General features: G+C 42.1%; 1 protein-coding gene across 4 annotated transcripts; it reads right to left on the reverse strand.

The window, feature by feature from the left end:
* Positions 1–151: 151 nt before the first annotated feature.
* katnip (katanin interacting protein) lies at positions 152–19,027 on the reverse strand. 4 transcript variants are annotated; one of them, XM_082543186.1, is made up of 29 exons: positions 18,914–19,026; positions 18,216–18,338; positions 16,888–16,976; positions 16,445–16,620; positions 15,902–16,014; positions 15,683–15,784; positions 15,388–15,528; positions 14,902–15,145; positions 14,602–14,733; positions 14,341–14,492; positions 14,052–14,158; positions 12,162–12,258; positions 11,772–11,981; positions 11,279–11,416; positions 9,639–10,494; positions 8,347–9,114; positions 8,052–8,260; positions 7,780–7,858; positions 7,501–7,678; positions 7,222–7,387; positions 6,424–6,590; positions 6,265–6,329; positions 5,198–5,308; positions 3,203–3,342; positions 3,017–3,118; positions 2,773–2,933; positions 2,125–2,151; positions 1,775–1,860; positions 152–1,676 (listed from the first exon to the last, which is right to left on the reverse strand). In XM_082543186.1, the coding sequence occupies exons 2-29, from the start codon at positions 18,225–18,227 to the stop codon at positions 1,618–1,620; spliced, it is 4,887 nt and encodes a 1,628-aa protein (XP_082399312.1). In that variant the 5' UTR covers positions 18,228–18,338; positions 18,914–19,026; the 3' UTR covers positions 152–1,617. The 4 variants fall into 4 exon arrangements, with proteins under 4 accessions (XP_082399312.1, XP_082399311.1, XP_082399313.1 ...); XM_082543185.1 differs by having other exon boundaries at positions 3,017–3,342; positions 18,914–19,027; XM_082543187.1 differs by lacking the exon at positions 2,125–2,151.
* Positions 19,028–19,084: the final 57 nt, after the last annotated feature.

Here is a 19,084-nt window from a genome sequence, read left to right on the forward strand (position 1 = left end):
TTTGGGGTTTAGTTCAGATGTGTGTGAGAAAGAGTCAGGGCAAGGAAGTCTGAACATAAGAGATCAACAGCAAAACCCAAGTGGCCCGCTTATAGAGTTTGATGCAGATCACTCCAGACATCCCCCCCCAAAAAGAAGCACAACAAGAGGATGAATTTCCAGAAAACTGAAGGTAAACTATTACTTTTTTCACATTTTATTCATTCCAATAAACCTACTTCAAATATACATATTTAATCAAGATTAGAAAAATAAATATTTCAAAACACTAAATGTCACGGCTACAATAATGGCCACCACTCCACAGAGCAGAATGGAGATTTGGAGTAATGAGTATCACTGCTGCGGGACATAATGAAATTAAATACATAAAACTGCATTTCATATACAATGACTCCCAGCTATAAGGAGTGTAGAATAGTTTATACTGGGGCTCAATGACGCAGTAAAAACACCTAAAAAAAATTAATGCTGAGGAGTTTTTCCCATGCAACAAGTTAGTACAGTGAACACTGAGCGGAAAAAAAAGTACAGCACAGACTACCAAGTATTTTAGTGAACACAGATTCCTATTTATCCCCTTTTAAACAACTGCTCTTCTTAATTTGAGGTAAGTTTATAATATTTGCATATTAGAAGTTGTCTGTTATCTACTCAAACGCTAAAAGTGGAAAATTGCTTCTATTTTTTAACCGAATTAAAAAGACTGCTGTGGAAATGTTTGCTGGAAAAAAAAAGTCAAACAATCTAGTGCATGTGCATAGCAACTTCAATAAAGGTCACTTGGATTGCAAACGAGCTTTTTCTACTTGATGCGAAGCAGAAAAAACAAACTGACCTAATTGTGTGAAGCCAAATAGATATTTGTTAGTATTAATGTGAAGCTTTGAGCGGCTTCAATTCTCAATGTTCCTCGACTTCGTCTATCGCATTAGTCGTTAATGTGAATCTTGCAAATGTAAAAATCCAAGAGATATAAATATTAATAGATATAAATTAGTGGCTGCATAGCATTAGGCTTGGTTTGTGCACTGGTGGGAGTGTTTTCATACCCATTAGGCCGAGAGCTAAATGACTAGGCTCGTTGGTGAATCATGTTAATTAATTAACGTAGCGTCCTGATGTGACAGTGTACTCATGTGGCCTTTGAGCTTTTTTTTTTCTTTTCCTGGATTATGTATACGCCAGAAGCAGCATTGGGATATGCAGCACAAGTCACAAGTCACAAGTAGCAGCCACAGATTATAGTGTTGGTACTAGGCACAATAATATGGCTGATAAAATGCAGCCTCGACAGTTTTTTCCTGGCACTGAGGGAGGGACGACTATACAGTACATGTTCAGGATATCTGTGGACTCGTTTTCACAGCAAAGAAAAGGAGAGAAATCCAACCATAAAGTGGAATCTTGTGTGTGTATAATCTCTGTCCTTTTAACTGTGGACCGTGTGAGATGCTGGGGTGACGCCTTTACAAATGACAGCTGGGTGGCTGCTTTGGGACTTGGTGTAAAGGAGGTTTTCAAAAGTCACCCACCAAAAAAGTGGAATAAAAGAGTCAGCCACAGGTTCTTCCCTTCAGCTCTCCTCAAACTGTAAAAACACTGACTCCATGTCAGTCAGTACCTCCTCCTTCCATGTTTCCCGCCATCAGTCATGCAGGTTTTAGGCCGTAGAGCTGAATTGAGTGAGAACAGAACAGAAGAGTTAACAAAGACATTTTAAAACAGACGAATCCATCCATGTTAAAGTGCTCCAATCGCTTCTCTGATTCACCTGGGTCTGCCGTCTGCTTCTTCTTATTGTGATGAACTATCTGGTTCTCATTGGTCATCTTCACATCCTGATCCTCCACATAATTACTACAAGGCAACACAAGAAAAGGAAGACACAGCGGATGTTTTTCTTTAAAACTGTAGTGCCAGCGAGAAGCGGAAAAGGGCAATAAAACACAAAAGGGAGGGTTGACAAAGCTCGAAGTCAGGGAGAGGAGGGACTCTGGGGATCACAAGTCAAGCAAGTGGTAAGGAGGATGTGGGATGTTTGAGGGCACTGGAGGAATCTTCAGTACAGGGAGTGACCACAAGGAGGCAGCAGCACTGGGTTTTTACTATCCTGTTACTCACTGTTGACGGTGTCTGCTGACACGGGGGCTGAAGTGGAGAAGAGTACAAGTCTTTTCAAAACTACTGAGTTAATCTAACACAATTTGTCTGTAAATCTGTTTGATTGTCAGAAATGCAACAGGCCTGTCAAAAAGCATTTTACATGACAGATCACGGGTGTCATTTCAGTTCATGGGCCACATGCAGCTCAATCTGACTTCTAGAGGGTCGTACACCAAAAGCAAAGCAGCATTCAAAATACATTTAAAAAGTCCTCTCATACATTTTATCCATTTACAAAAAAGATGATGAGCAGTGTAAGATGTCTTTAAGAAGACTGTGGAATTATAAATCTCAGTAGGAGCATGGCTCCTTGGATTAACCGTCACACTTCAGTGTAGTATGGGATGACAAAGATAATTTGTAAGATTCTGGAAAAACACTTTTATGTTACCCATTCTTAACATCCTGCAACACAACCTCCTCTGCAAATTTCAGACTCTGCAAGGCGTCCAGTCGGCTGGCAGCCGAGTGCATGTCTGATACCCCTTTTCTAAATAAGGCAAACCTAAATAACAATCAGCATTTAGCCTGTAAGCAAGCAGCCGTTCATGAATTCATCTTTCCAAAAAAAAAAAAAAGATAAATGAATACAAAAAGCCTGAGTACCTGATGACAGTGTTCCTCTCTCTGTGAGTAATGTAGACGTCATCTGTGAACAGGATGGTGTGGTAGGGCACCACAGGGTCGCAAGTAGGCAGGATGCCTCGTGTCACTTGGCTTACGCAGTCCAAGATGCCATTATATACCAGGAGGTCATCCACCAGCAGCTGGACTCACGGAGAAACATGCACCATTAGTAAACAAACAGAAGCGATTGCTAAACCCGCAGCAGAGAGAGAAGTAGGCTTACCCCAAATTCTTTCACTCCTCTCTGAGGCGTCTTTGAGTAGTTCCACAGCTTGATCATGGACACAGTCACTGGATGATCAAAGATGACATACACACGGTTCACCTGCATGGAAACAGAGCATACACTCGTGTCAGCTGCAAACAGTCTCTCTCTTACACACTCACACACACACACTGTCTTTCTCACCAGGCCAGGAAGCACTGGGGCTAACCACATGTGTCTTCCATCGTGGGTGCAGTTGACTCCATCTATTAATTTATCTGGAGTCCTCACATCACCGCTCACATTGTCCAGCACATTCACACTGTCTGGAAAAGCAGCAATGTCTGGTGGACGTAATGTTGAGGTCTGATCATGTTTATTAATATAAACACAGCTGCTAATTACCCACAACTTTACTCAGAGTTTCATGAGAACAGAGTTTTACAGTAGTCACAAACTCATTCAGAGATATATTATGTAAACCCAAATCAAATAAACTAGACTACTTTTTTTATTTGAACCCCTTGAATATACTAATAAAATGCACAAGTATAATTCACACTAAATATTATTTCAATTTGATTGTCACAGTTACCTATAAGAGTAAACAACCATGCACTACTGCTCGAAATCCTTATGTTCTTAGAGTAGGATGTAATGTTTGATCTTTTAAGAGGAAAACATTAACAGCTAGTGACTTAATATCTATCAATCTAAAGTGACCGATTTACAGTTGTTGTCAGAAGTTTCATCCAATCAACATAGGCATGAATGTCATGCTGCTTTTCCGGGGTGGAATGATCATACAGCATTTAATAAATCTTTTAAAAAGAACTGGGTGAACAAATTTGATTTTGTTTTGGATTTTCTTCAATTCACACAGCGTCTTTTGGTAGCCATAAACAAGCAGGTATAATTCTACCTCGATATTTGATCACCCTTCTTTGTTAGAGTTCATTAGAGTGACTTGTAAGAATTTTAAGTGAAGTCCACAGATTTTCAATAGCACTAAGGTTGGGGCTAGAAAAGGTCTTTGGATCTTTTGGGATCATTGCCCTATTGGAACACCCACCGATGTCTCAGTTTCAACTATTTAGTGATTGATACTCCTTCATTATTCCATCCACTTTGTGCAGTGTATCAGTACCACCGGCAGCAAAACAGCCGCAAGGTATGATGCTACCACCACCATGCTTGACAGCTGGTACAGTGTTCTTAGGTTAGATAATCTCACTTTTACCTCTCCATACATACCTGCACTCTTGTCATTGTTACCTAATAGCTCAATCTTTGCCTTGCCTGGCCATAAAACTTTTCTCTAGAATGCATTTGGGTAGTCCATGTGGGAAAATGCTAATTTCACTCAAGCTTGAAGGTGTCAATTTTCGAGTAGGGCCTTCTTTCTTGGTTGGCACCCTCTCAGTAAGGCTCACTTCACTTGACAGTGACACTGGTGTGTCAGCAGGTTCCAGCTCATGGCAGGCTTGGCCCTTCATGGTTCCTGAACATCCTAACCAATTTACTCCCATATGAGGGTGAAAGTTTGGGTCTTCTTCCAAAACTTGTCAAAGTGGTGAGACATCTGAATAATTTGTACATATGTACAATTGTTTGAATCAACGGTCCTGGAATCTAAAGTTGTTTAGAAATGGCTCCAAGAGACCTTCCCAGCTTTTGTAAATCTACAGTTCTCCTTGTTGGATCTTCACTGAGTTCCTTGGATTTTCTCATTATTCTGAGTATTGGTCAGTCCACTGAGAGTTGGCAAACATATCGTTTTTTTGTTAGCAAAGAGAAACTACCAGTTGTAGTTAATCATGATCACTAATGAGAAGTTAACAGTTCTTGGCCTTGTCAAGTTAAAAGACATTGAAGAACCTTAATTAAAAGACAAAAGCGATGTATGTAAATAATTGTGAACCCAAATCTTTGTCTACCCAAGTCTTTAAAGATGCATGCTGCAAAATCATTCCACCCTGGGGAAAGAACAGCCGAAAGAAACCATTAAAAGTCCAAAATTACCGTGACATTTCTCCCCACGATGAGAGTATGTAAACTTCTGACCACAACTGTACACCACGCATTCTTAACCAGGCACCCATCTGACCACATTAACAGTAAACATTAACATATTCCAGCAAGTGAGGTGAATTCGAGCCAGTGAGGTCAGATGCAAGTCTGAATCATGAGAAAGGATACTGTTGTCACTGAGGCTGATCTTCTCATGGTTCTGATTGTAAAACTCAAGGCCGTTCAGACCAATGTAGTATGGATCTCCCCAGGTTGTTAACAGCTGGAGCTGAAAAATGACTGACAGGTGAAAGTCAAGGAAAAGACAACATCGAGCATTTTAGATCCAGCTTTTTCCTTTTCTAGCTGCTTAGAAAAGGAAAAAAGAAAGATAAGAACATTTTTACCACTTTACTGGACAAAAACAAATTTTCTTTAACAAGTCTATAATGTTCAGCTTTTGTTTAGAGTTCAAAATGTGTACAGTTACAGACAAATTATTATTCGGATGCAATGGGTTAAATCTTCCCACTACATTTTTAAGGCCTGGTCTTAATCTGATCCACCCAAATTCCAGGTGGTTCTTCTGGCTGGTGTACATTCACCAGTCTGAGGCATGGCCTGTGATTTTAACCACTTAATTGCATAACCAGCAACCTCAGAATAGCAGTCACTAACCACCAGTAACGAATCATTCATATGAAACAAAGGTTTTTGCTCTGCCTGTGTTCACATTATTTCACAAAGTTAATAGTTCCAGAAAGAGTAAAATAGTAAGAGGTTACAGAGGTGAGCCCTGGCTGGCTCCTAGACCGAACGTGAAAGGAGGGCACATTGTAATGTCTGTGAGAACAGTGGATGAAAACACGAGCTCGATAAAGTGCTTAACTTATCACTTATCGCTACACCAAACGATATAGTGATTTTTCTGTGTTAAATACATACTAACCTGTCAGCCAGTTTTCACTGCTATTTTCTGATATGTGGAAAGGTTTTGCGCAATATCACAACACACTGAAGTGACTGGACACATTTCTATTTCTCCTCCAGCCAGACATTTTCCTTCTGTAAGCTCTTGATGAGCATGTGCATGCCAGTGGTGTTGCCAAAGCAACCAATGCAGATTATTTAACGTGGTCTGAACTCAATCTGATCCGTGCATTTAAAAAATATCCACAGAACATTTTTGGACCAATAGGGCAGACAGGAGCACAGCATGCATAAGCATGTGTGAAATCTGTTTAGAAAAAGGATACACCCACAAGGCATGATGGGAGCCTCATAGTCCATGCTGGGCTGTTCTTGTTTCTTAGAGTGTCCTCTGAATTAAAAATAAAGTTATAAATAAGGAAAGGCAGTTTTCAGAATTTCTGATGAAACAGCAGTTTTACTCAAACTCATACTCTGGGCTTCACCTGTGGTAGTCTTCGTTACTCCCGTTATCAGCTGGAGTCTGGAGAAAGTCAACAAAGAGAATCTCCTGGGCAAAATCAAAGTGACAATTGCCCGGTCCCTTCCTGATCAGTAATCCCTCCGTTGGTGAGACAGGAACATCATCCAAGAACAGATGAATCAGTTTCACCTGAACCAAACATGTGGACATTTTTATGTTTTCTAAGATGCATAAAGTGTTCTGCAAAGAACTTCTGTGGTTAAAAATAAAAATCTGTCACAATAAGTAATCCATGCTTTGCAGCATTATACACAGTCATCAGCACGTACTGTTCTTTGTACAAATGAGAAGTCAGATTCACAGCTTCATAAATCCATATTAAGGGTGTCATACAGTGTGTTTACATACATTAATTTTCATAAAACACTGTAATATTGTTGTTATTTCTCTCACACAGTATTTTATCTCTTGTCTCTTTAAACCCTCCAACCCCAGAAGGGCCCAGTCTACATTGATTGGTCAGCTAATATGTGGTCTGATACTGCATGTATTAAAACTGGACTTTGGGCTTTGTAACCACAGACCTTTTATAACCGCAAAGCAGAATATGGCCTTAAGTAATATGTGAATTATACTTGTTCAAAATTATCAGCTGATCTGACTCCACTTGAAGGAAGTGGCACTAATTCAGTTCACAATATTTTGTTAATTTACAAATGATCATGTAAAGTACGAAATATCATAAACACGTTAGTATTTGAAGTAAACTTTATTCTGCATCATAACAAATGTGGGTTCAGCCTGGCAGAAACTGTCTCACCCCTCTGTAAGAGTCCTCAGGAGACTTGTTGTAGTTCCAGAAACGGAGACCAGCGATGGTCTGGGCCTTGCTGAAGGTAATGGTCAAGGTGTGGGACTCTCCATAGGAGAAAGGAATCAGCCACATATGCTGGTCATCGGTGGTAATGTTGTGGCCATCAATAAGTCTAAATAATGACAGTAGACATTATACACTGTATCTTACATAATAATGATGTAATCTTTGCCTGGACTTTAACTGTAATATCAAAGGGCATGTTACATTTAGTGTCAGGCATACTTATCAAGTGTGCGCAGGTCATGTCCATAATCAGGTAGGTCGTTGAGGTCCCTGGGTGAAGCAGCGATCATACTAAGATCTAAAGGTAAAGTCTCTCCATCCTTCCCCACGATCTCCAGTCCTGTCAGGCCCATGTAATGGGGGTCGCCCCATGTCAAGGTCATTTCCAGTCTAAGGCCTGGGATTAAGACAGACTGTAAGCATCCAGAAACATCCAAAACACAAAGCCAAAAACAGAGAGGCAACCATAATATGACAGGATATGACTGATGTACTCACACTTTCCTGTGTGCATCCCAGGAATGAGCTCTAAGCTCTCTTCAGATTGGCTCATAGTAGAGTTGAGTTGAAGTTTCAGCTAAAACAAAACAACATTGCATTTAAAGCATAACTGTACCACACAGTCCTGTTGATGCTGTGGCTAGTTTGGCCTTTGTGCCTGTCTGCTCTGATCATTTGGGGCCACATAATGAAAGTCAACTCTGTCACACTTTGGAATAAGTTGCTTTATGAATTTATGATTCAAATTCTCGAATGAGACCAGTACTTACAGTGAGGTCTTCCTCTCTGAAACCAGCCTGGGTAAAAGGTCGTTCCTCTCCCTCTCCATCAGCAGTGCGTGGTCTCTGCAGCTCCTCCTCATACACCATGCTCTCAGGACTTTCACCTTCACTAAGGAAGGTCTCATCATAACGAGACATCGCCTCCAGTATCTCATCATCAGTGGTGAAGAGGATAGTGTCGCCAAACTGGTCCAGTCCTGAGCGCATGAATAAAGGATAATTTGGTCAAAAAAACAACACACAATGGAGCATAAACTCTTGTGAAGTTGTTCTGATCAGATACCTCCAGAAAGAGTTCCAGACGCTTTTGCAATCTCCCCCCTGAAGATGCACCTTCCATCCAGAAGCATTTCTACCTCTTTCACGCCTCGGAATGAGTGGATGCGCGACTTGTTGTAGTTCCACACACGGATCATGGCCACTTTGTGGGGCACTCCAAAGTCCATGAAAATGGTGTGGCTACAACCAGGAGTAAATGGGGCTAGCCAAAGATGCATGTCATCCTGAGTCCGATTGATGCCATCGATTAAGTTGGTGACTACGCGTGGATCCTTGCCGTATGCTGGGAGAATGTTGATGTCTGGCGGGTCAGCGTGGATATGAACAGGTCGGAGAGGCTCTCCACTAGAGCTGAAAACCTCCAGGCCGTTGAGACCCACGTAGTGACGATCACCCCAGGTGGACAAAATGTTGATTACCAGCCTTTGGCCTTGCGGCAACACTGGAATCTCAAACTCGTCCTCCCGCTCCATGGATGGATCGTCATCAGGGCCTTCGCAAAGTGTCCCCTGAGTGGTTAAGGAGGACAGAGGGCTTCTGGGTGATGAAGAAGAGATGGGTGGGACTGTGGGTGGACCACAGCCCTGGCGCTGAAGAAACTCATCAAATATGTCGCCTTCGAACGACATGTTGGAGATGCGTCCACGCTGACATTGGTTGAACTTAGTGAGTGAATCCCAGGACTCCATGAGGGTGTCATCCTGCTGACTGTGCAGCCGGGCCCGAGAGCTACTCTGCCTTCTGCTAGCACTCACCAAAGACATGGGCTCATCTGGAGAACACACAAACATTAGACTATAAATTACTAACAAACCAAAAGGAAAGAAATTAGCCTGTAAGAATTGTCCGACATCAAATATAACTAAAATCTACAAGTCTGTGTATTTCACTAAATATCCACTCAAAATTTTACATAAATGAACCCAATGCAAATGAATCAGTAAGATTAAAGAGCAGTAATATATTTGCCAAAGTGATCAACAGCAAAAAGAAGGACAATGATTAGATCAAACAAATGACTGCCAGTAAGGTGAGAATAGAGACTCTAGTTAGCTAAACTATATACATATTAATGTTATTCTCCTAAAGTCTCCAAAAGTATATTCCTTTGTATTTTTAATCAGTGGATACGATTTCCTTTGAAAGGACTGATAAGGTAATGAAAACTCCTACCCTGACCGATGATACCCTGATATTTTTAAAGATGAAATAGAGCTAAATTTATAGAAAGGCTGGAGTAGCCATATATACAGATTTGTCTCTCTGTTTCAGTATGAAAATTCTGACAATGCATACCAGCGTTTGTCAGTGCTGTAGCTCTGTGGTGTTGTTCCTCTGTCTGCCTTACACTGGCTGTGGAGTTTCTGAATGAGCTCCTCCGTCCGCTGATGGGCCTGTCTGACCTTTGCTCCCCGACCTCCTCAAGCAGGTCGCAGCTCAGGTCCAAAGAGTCAGCCTTCCACTGAACCCCATTCGCCGTCCTCTCCGCCCCTCTGCACACACGCCCTGGGTTACATGGCAACTCTGGGAGCATGGAAGAGGATGATGCTGATGGCTGTTTGAGCTCTGAAGAATGCTGGGGTACCAGCCACCGTGGCCTCTCCCTGCTGGTCTCACATCCCTCTGGAGCACCTCTGTTCAGAGGCTGCAGCCACTGCGGGGCAACCCGTGAGGAGGATGGCTGGGTGGTGACTGTTTGCTCCATGGGTGCAGACTGCTCCACCTGCTGCCTGAGAGAGTGGGTCTCCTCTGAGGCAGACAGGTCAAAAGAGCTCCTTTGTATTGAGTGACGAGTAGAGGATGACACTCCCACAGAAGCAGTGATAGGTGGTAGTGGTGTATGTGATTTCTCCTGCATGTCTACCACATTCTGGCCTGCTGTGTCAGACAATGCATTCAAACTTTGGTATCTCTGGGAGATGCTACCCTCTCCACCCTTACTGTCTTCATAGCAAAGGGGAGTGGCCCCTCTTAGACTGTGTCCTGAAGCCACAGGGCTGGAAAACACAGAGTCGGAGACCTGAAGATCCTGAAGATCAATTGTGGTGCTGTAGTCAAAGACTTGGTTGCCACAGCCCTTCTCCAGCTCACCTTCAAACACCAACGTGCTGTTCAGGTACAGCTTTATATGTCGCGCACCTACGTCAAGCTCCTGGCAAAGATACAGCACATCAGTTTACAAGCGTCTTTAATTTAGGATGTTTAACAATTTCAAAAGCATTTGATTTTAAGCAGTAAGTTATGCCACAAAATGAAGAAATAATGATTTTCACATTTCAATTCTTCACAGAATTAACACCAAACATTTGAATGAAGCTGTAAAACCAAATGGTGGGGAAATATTTAGCATTTCATTTCTCTGTATAATGAATGTTTGATTAAAATTCAAGCAAAAGGATGACAAGCTGCAACCTGATGAGTATTAAAAAAAAATCTAATTTCATAAAACACACTATTGACTAACATGCTCTAGCTAGCTGCTAATTAGTGCAACTGCGACCTTTTGATCCTCTAGACAATAAACCACTATGAACCCAGAGAAGTCTAGAAAATACTCCAAACTCCTTACCTTACAGGCTCTTATTCACAGTCCGGTACAAATATTGCTAAGTACTAATGGTCGGTGTAAACTAGGAAAACCTGGGGTCTTTGTGCCCCCTTCTTAACAGCAGAGACGCTGACAGACAGAAGCCCATGTTACACTAATCCTCTGAGGCTAATCTCTCACTGTTCCACATTTGGACAGACTGAGTGGCAGCTCAGACAGCCACTGCTTAAAGAGCAACGCACCTGTGACGTAACCAAACCAACACAGTCATCCACTGTTATAATGGAAACGCACAATCACGCACCATCTATCAGCTTGCAGCAGAAATCAAACAGTTTGTAACTGAATGTGTTGAAGAATTGATATAAAATTTATTGAATACACATACATTGAAGCTTCTGTTGTAGTTCCAGATTTTAATACAAGATATTCCAAAGTCTGGAGAGCGCTCGGTGTTCCTGATGATGAAGTAGAGCTGAATGGGTGGGTGGAACGGACACGTCCACATATGACGGTCTTTGGTGGTCTGTCAAACCAAGAGAAGAACAACAAAATGAAAAACAAAAACAGCAACTTATTCATAAGAAGGATGGACAGATATATAGTCTGAACATCAGTACTAGCTGATTGTGGCCTTGTTGGCTGCCAATGGTCTCTTGGCAAGTGCTGTGGCATTTATTGATGGGAGCAGCTGATGTTTAGTTGCTGTGTCACACAAACTTTGTGCTTGTTAAACTTTCAAAAGTAGTGCAATGAAAAACCATAAAGAACTCAAAACAGCCACTTTTTCATAATGGCAACTTATTTATTTCCCACAAGATGGGGAATAAATTACAACACACGCACACACAAACACACACACTACAGCAGAAGAGACTGACCTTCACTTTCCCATTGACGAGCGCCCCCAAATTACCAGGAAAGTCAGCATTCCTGATGTCTAAGTCATGAGGCGACACATAAAGCTTCTTGTTTCTGAGGCAGAAGAACTGCAACTCAGTCAGCCCGACCTGCAGCGCGTTCCCCCAGTTTGACAGTATCTCCATGGTAACATACAATGCAGGTGTGTACTCTGGTGACGACTGCCTTCTCTGCAACAGCGATACAAAACATTAAGACAAGACAAGGCAAGACAAGACAAGATAACCTTTATTAGTCCCACATGTGGGAAATTTGTTTTGTTACAGCAGAAAGCGGGCAGTTCAGAGGTATCCCACCCAACAGCATCAGGATTATTCATTCTGATCTGGGAAAGTGTGTCATTAGCTCACCGGCTGCTTGGTGTAGTCTGTTTTCACACTTTGAGGGATGCTGCAACCAGGTCCACCTTCAAGTTTCTCCAAGGCTTTCAGCAGTTTCTGTTGTTGACTGAATAAAAGAATGACAACACTTTAGCTTGCCTGCTCTGTTTATCGTTCCATTTATTTATTTATCCTCAATCTTCATATTAACGCAAAGCACTGCAGTAGCTAAAGCCATACATAATTTCAAGGTCATTGGGTATACACTCATTGTTATATTTCAACCAGTAGGTGTTATAACATCAAAGCATTTACCGAATTGCCACAGGCAATAACGAGATGTACTAGGAAGTGAGATTAATGAGTCAGCAAGGTATGCTGAGCCTAAAGTCAGACTATTTTGATGTCAGGTGGCTCCTTTTTTGGATACATCACCATAGTAACTTGTGCTGGACACTTTATACGCTCTCACAGAGGACAGGTTCAATTACCACCAATAAAACTGGGTGTAAATGCAACATTTTCACTTGTTCTTTTCTTGCTGATGTGTTCTATGAGTTATACAGATTTTCTGCAGATACACAACCTGTTGAGGGGAACATTTGTAACACCAACAAACAAAGCTGTGAAGTCACAGCCCGCTTGGTCTGGTAATAGAGCCAACATAACACAGAGTAAAGACTCTTTGTTGTTTATTACAAAAAAATATTCACACAAGAAGATTAGTTTCACTTTGTTATGGCCAAAAATTAAACTGATTTCAATGCCTCCTTGATTATGTATTGGGTTAGAATTGAATTTGTGTCACGCATCAAGTTTAACTGGATCATGGTTGAACAAATATTCCAGTGTTTCCAACAGAATTGATTGAATTAGATTGCATTTACACACCATATGCACGCAAAACGAGGCATGTATGATTTTTTTTAAAGAAACTGATAAATAATGTCATATACATATGGTGCAATAATCTGCCTCTACAGTAAGTTCTTCATCATGTGAACAGACTCCACTTCCACTGTCTTAAACTGCAGCTGGTGAAACAGTCCTTGTTCTGCTCTACAGGCTCTGTGAACTTTGAATGGTAGCCCATGAACTAGTTTTGCACCTGCAGCAGGTTCTGGTTAGAGTGATCCTCCAGCTTGCAGCAAATCTACAGCACAGAGCAAGCACTCCTCTCTCCAGCTGCAGTCAAAGATGTTAGTTAAATCTGATGAAATGCCTCAAGAAATGTCACAAAATGAACCTGATCAGTCCGTCAGAGAGAAATGGGAGACAGCTAGCTGATTAGCGCTCACTCACCCAGAAAATAAGGCAGTAACTGCCCACTGCTGTCTTACGTCATTCTCCCAGACAGATGCATGTTTTTTTTTAAATTACAAATATCTCTGGTAATGTCTCTGACTGAAGTAGGCATTACTTGATCGATTAATGTTTAGTGGAAGAACAGTCCAATAACATGTTACACATGCCTTTTATCGTAGTGTGCACATATGGCCTTAACTGAAAAGCCTGGGATAACAAAGAAAGTTAATAATCACCATCATAATACCTATTCTTTGTTGCTGGGCTTATAGGTTCTGTTGAACCACCTACTGCAAAGAAAGTCCAGCTATGTTAGGGGCGGCCAACTCCAGGCTTCGAGAGCTGGTGCCCTGCAAGTCTTAGATAACACCCTGGGTCAAAACACACCATCATCAAATGATTAGTTTATTACCAGGCCACTGGAGAACTTCAAGAAATGTCGAGGAGGTAATTTAGCCATTTAAATCAGCTGTGACACATCTAAAAGGTGCAGGACACCGGCTCTCGAGGCCTGGAATTGGCCACCCCTGAGTTATATCAAAATTGTTTCATAGTACACTGTAACTGTTAGCGTTCTGTTCCTGAGTGTTTAAGTATCTTTTTCTGTCACCATACCTGGGACCCATGAGTGTGATTCTCTGCATGGCCAGAGTGACATTGTTGTCATCCTTGTTGTGAGTGTTGTAGTGCACTAAACCATTCATCACCTGATGTCCCTTGACCTAGAGGACAAAGAAACCAAATCAAACCGATGTGAAAAATATATGTATGGGACAAGATTCACATGTGAGTCAAATCCAGGAAAATTCAATTGAATAAAATCAAAAGTAGGCAAAGTATACAGTTACAGATGAAAATGAGATGTAATAACAGATGTAAGAAGTGAAGTGTGGCTCAGGCAGACCGTGTGTCGACTGAAGAGCTCTGCACTCTGCACTGGGTTGTTTTCTCTCTGTATGGCCTGGCGTACCCTGATCGCAACCTCCTCTGGGTCCCGGTCCTCGACAGAAGACTTTCTATTTGCCGACAGCGGCCTCTCCACCCGACTCCTCGGCCCTTAAGCAGAAAATACACATTTTTTATCCAGCAACAATCATGTGGAATGGAATATCTCAGCCACATTTTCATTCAAAAACGGGAGATGAGTTTGTAAAACATGACTTACTCTGACCTTCCCAGCTCTCTTTTGAAGGTGGCCTATCTAATGTCTTGCTCTTCACCAACATAGGTTTGGTGGGTATAAAAGTCTCAACACTTTCTTTCCTTTTTGCAGACAGTGAACGCTCGATCTTACGACCTGGAAAAATAAAGGAAATTGATTAAGATCAGGAATAGATGCTTCTTTTCATATGCTGACAACATGCCTAAAGACATCCTTAGGTCAGTGCTGATGACGCAGAAAAGCAGGGGATGTTACCTCTCTTGCTTCGCCCTAAATCAATAACAAATTTCCATATTAGCCTACCTTTAGGTGAGGGTCCAAAGTCCAGCACAATGAGGTTCGCTGAGTCAAAATGGCTTTGGGAGCCACTGGGCCGAGAGCTGTTGGAGGATGACTTGGAGGAGGGGAGAGGCAGCCCCAGTTCATCCAGACTCTCTGTGCTCTCATCCCTCTCAATCTGCTCCTCTACCCACTCTTCATCTGACTCCTCCCCAGCTGAGCCACGACTGCTCCGTCGCATGCTAACCTCCAGGCTTCGACGCAAAACCTAGTTTGCAAAGGTCATCATTTATATATTCATCCATGCACAAGTCATCGTCCTGCGCACTCACAGGCACAGACCTGTATACTGACAGTTTAACCATCCTCGTGATTTGACAAACTACCACTAAAAAGTGAAATAAATTCCCACCAACAGGCATAAACCAAATTACGATGATTCTCTATATCTAATTCATCTTCGACAAGAAGACACAAAAAAAAAAAACGCATACATTTTCATCCACTCACCTTCACTTCCTCAAGGTTGAGAAGTACCTTCTCACTGTGCTCCTGGTCTCCTCGGCTCTCAGGCCTGGAGCTGAAAGAGTGCGACACCTTGCAGGTGTTCCTCTGGCAGCAGGGACTACGAGGGGAGCGTGGACTGGAGCTCTGGATGAAACGTGATGATTGGATAAAGGGGAAATAGCAGAGATAGAGAGATGCTAAGTACTACAGACAGCTGCATCTGGCACATAGTCCCTCCCCTAAAAATAAAACACCCACACATACAGGCTTAGTAGGCATTGTTATGTCTTCACTCTACCTCCATGTCTATGCTTTCATAGGGCTCAAAATCATCAGAGTAGCGCTTTGTTGGGGAGATTAGCAAACTTGGTCCATCCTCTGTTCGAATTTTAACAGGATCCTGCACATATTAGAAAAGAGGAAATATCAAACATGTGTCCTTAAAAATAGGAAATGTCTATTTTTGCTGAACAATAAGTGTTAATACAGATAGGATAAGGATATCAGATGGCTGCACCTGCACCCATTCTTTCCTCTGGACCTTTCCTGGGGCAGTGTGGCTTCTCTTCCTGTGGGTCTGCTCCAGTTTACTACCGTCTTCAGTTAGCTGGTGGGCGCTTCTACAGACATCTGCCGATGAGTCACAGCACAGAAACGAACATGAGCAGCGTGCAGCAGACTAATGCCTCGGAGGAGAAGGAACACACAGTCACATACACAGATGGTCCACAGCACAGAGAGGAAGACGAATAAACTGCCTGCCAGCTACAACTGTCACTATCATTTATTCACTGGGACTGGACACGGGATCCTGTCACACAAACTACAAGCTGAGGAGTGGTGGCTATTAGCTGGTTTTCCATATGGTTCATGGGTGACAGTAGCAACAACAAAAAAAGAGCATGAGATAGTACCTTTGATTTCTCCTAAACATGACTGAACACTCAAGAATAATACATCTGCCTGCATGACAGATTCAGAAAAATTTAATAAACAAGAAGAAAAAAAATCAAGTGTTATATAAGAATATCTAGTTTTGAGTCTAAGTGCAAAAGCATACCTGCTGTACATGTAGGCCTCAAAGGTGGCTGTGAGGAGGGAGACCTTTGGTTGGAGCCCTTGGCTTGCTTCCTACTGGCTTCGGCATTGGCTCCATTAAGATAAATTGAAAAACCTTGCTCAAGCCGTTCCAACTCAATCTCCTTGGGGTCTTTGACTTTAAGGCGCTTTAAGAGCCTGGAGAACAAATAAAGAGCTAATAAATAGCTTTCGAAAATATAGCAAATCCTATCACAGTTTTGACGTGGCTAACAAAGGATTCAACATGACACATTCCAATTCCAGACTATGTTACTTTTTAAAATATATGTATTGTTTCTCAAGGGAAGGAGGCAAACCAATCAGAGCTCCAATTAGGCAGCACTGAAAGTCATGCAGGAGTTGTCCGTTTCCCCTGTGAAATCCAATCTGTCTCTTCCCCGGCAGCCTGCACTAACACTTCACCTGTTTTTGTGTTGGAGGGCGATTAAATATTCATCCAGAGTGTCATCTACAGCAGAGGCGAGCTTCTCTCCTTGGCACGTCTTACTCTCCTTCAAGAACACACACATCAGTAAACAGACACACACGATGAAAGGTCGGAAAGGCCTACATCAGCGGTTTGTGGGCAACAAATTGTCATAATACAACTCATTCTTGCACAGGTATGCACATTCACTTTATTGCGTGCATCACCACAATTATGCAAGCAACTTGCTCCTCCGCCGAGTGTGGAACTAAAGCTTTAGTGAAGGATGCGTAATGTGTCATGACACAGGGGTTACGGTTGGATTTAAAAACCATTTAGTCAGGATGTAGCCTAAGGTTAAATGGGTGATGGAGAAATGAATTAAGAAAGGTTTTATTGGTTAGGACCATAATAAAAACTGATTATTTGTAAAGCAGCACCTGATAACCTTAACACAGTATTAGTCTCTACAATATCTGCTGCTAAAGAGCCGCAAACTCTCAATTTTTATATGAAGCCACACAATTGATCATAGCAAAAGATACTGCCAAAAAAAAAAAAAAAATGAGCCCAAGCTGAGCTCTCACGCTGAAACTACTGACTCAGCATGGGCCAATACTTGCATGGCTTGTCAAATTCAGCCACTTTTTCACAAAGGCAGCCCTACTATATCCTCAGTGGTGATCACATCCTGCAATAATATGTGCACAGTGCATGAAGTGTAGCTCTTTAGCTGTAGTTCAAGTGATGGATTGTAAAACGATATCTGTCACGTTAAACCAAAAATCCCAAAGTGAGGACCCCTACGGGTTCTACCACCCTGACAGCATACATCTTGTTCAGACATTTCTGCACTCAGCTGAAATGAAATGGCCCTTATTAAAAGACCAGATGTCTGCCTGCTTTAAGCTTAATAATGCTGGCTGCAGTAAAATTAAGCAGATTAAATAAAAAGTGGGTCTCGGAGGGAGCACTGGTTGACTGCATAACACAATCGCCTAAAGCTCATGCCGTTTCATTTGTTATATATTTTTAAAGAAACATGCAAGATGAACAAAGAAATCACAAAGCCTTACTCAGTTTCTACAAGTCAACTAGGCTACAGCATCTGTCAAGGTCAGGAGCAGAAGGGAGGCAGAGAAATGAGAAGCAAGGGTAGAAAATTCTTGTTAGTGACAGAGTATAGAGACAGGGTGACAGCTCAGATACTGGTGCACAAAATGGCATGCCTTTAGTTTAGAGTTTCATGGTCGTGAAAATTGCAGTGTTTAATGAAAAGTGTATCACGTAAAGTAAAATGGCAGATGATCTGAACTATCATTACCTCGTTATCCATCGTGTGATTGCAGATGATGCTGCTCACATGACCCTATCCCATATTTCTGAAGAGAGGCGATCACTCCTGCTCAAAACGTATCCCTCAAATCTGTGTCGTATTTGTCCATCACTGTAGCGGGACACACATGATAACCCTGAGGTTAGCCGTGACATGAAACCTAAAGTACCTTGAGTACAGCTCGTGGAAAATGTCGCCACACCCGCTGGCCGATTCAAGGGACCAAATACCAAACATTCACGATTGTGTTAACGTTAGCATCTTATTTTAAGCAGGGGTTGACCAAAACTCGTTTTAAACCACCCCAGGGTTTTGTTTTCATCAGCACTCGTGCACGGAGTTGGCTTGTCGGGTAGCGTTGCTGTTACAATAATTTCTATGCTATTAAGAGCTAACGAGCTAGCCATTGTTGACTATGTCAACTTTAAGCGAAAGATAACGGGTTATCAACCTCCTATGCGGTTGTATCGCATGAATTAACTAGTAGGTGTAGTGGCGCAGGCGACGTTAGCAAGCAGCCGATAGCTCAGTAAAAGCAGTGCTGACGTTCATAACTAAACTAAAAAAGCTAGCGAGTTAGCCTCCAACTACTATTAAAAGACAGATATAAACCTGCGTACCGTCTTCATAATCTCAGAAAGCCTTTACTTTATTTCGACTCTGATATATGCAAGAAAAATACTCACGGTCCATTTAAAAAAAAAAAAAAAAAGAGTACTTTGATAACCATTATCTTTGAAATTCACGAGCTTTTTAGTGGTTTCTCATGTGCCCAGTGTTGTGTTGGTTGGTAACCAGGATAGCTGTCCACCAATGGCGAGAGCCGCATCAGAGAGAACCACGCCCCTAACCGGTCC

Source organism: Aulonocara stuartgranti (assembly GCF_965226115.1).
Source record: "Aulonocara stuartgranti genome assembly, chromosome: 8".
Classification (NCBI taxonomy): domain Eukaryota; kingdom Metazoa; phylum Chordata; class Actinopteri; order Cichliformes; family Cichlidae; genus Aulonocara; species Aulonocara stuartgranti.

Excerpts from the sequence above, each read along its gene's own strand:
- katnip (XM_082543185.1), bottom strand. Across the intron at positions 15,785-15,901 it reads AGAGGAAAGAATGGGTGCAG|GATCCTGTTAAAATTCGAAC; the intron begins GTGCAGCCATCT and ends TAATATGTGCAG. Across the intron at positions 1,861-2,124 it reads GTCAGCAGACACCGTCAACA|TAATTATGTGGAGGATCAGG; the intron begins GTGAGTAACAGG and ends GTTGCCTTGTAG.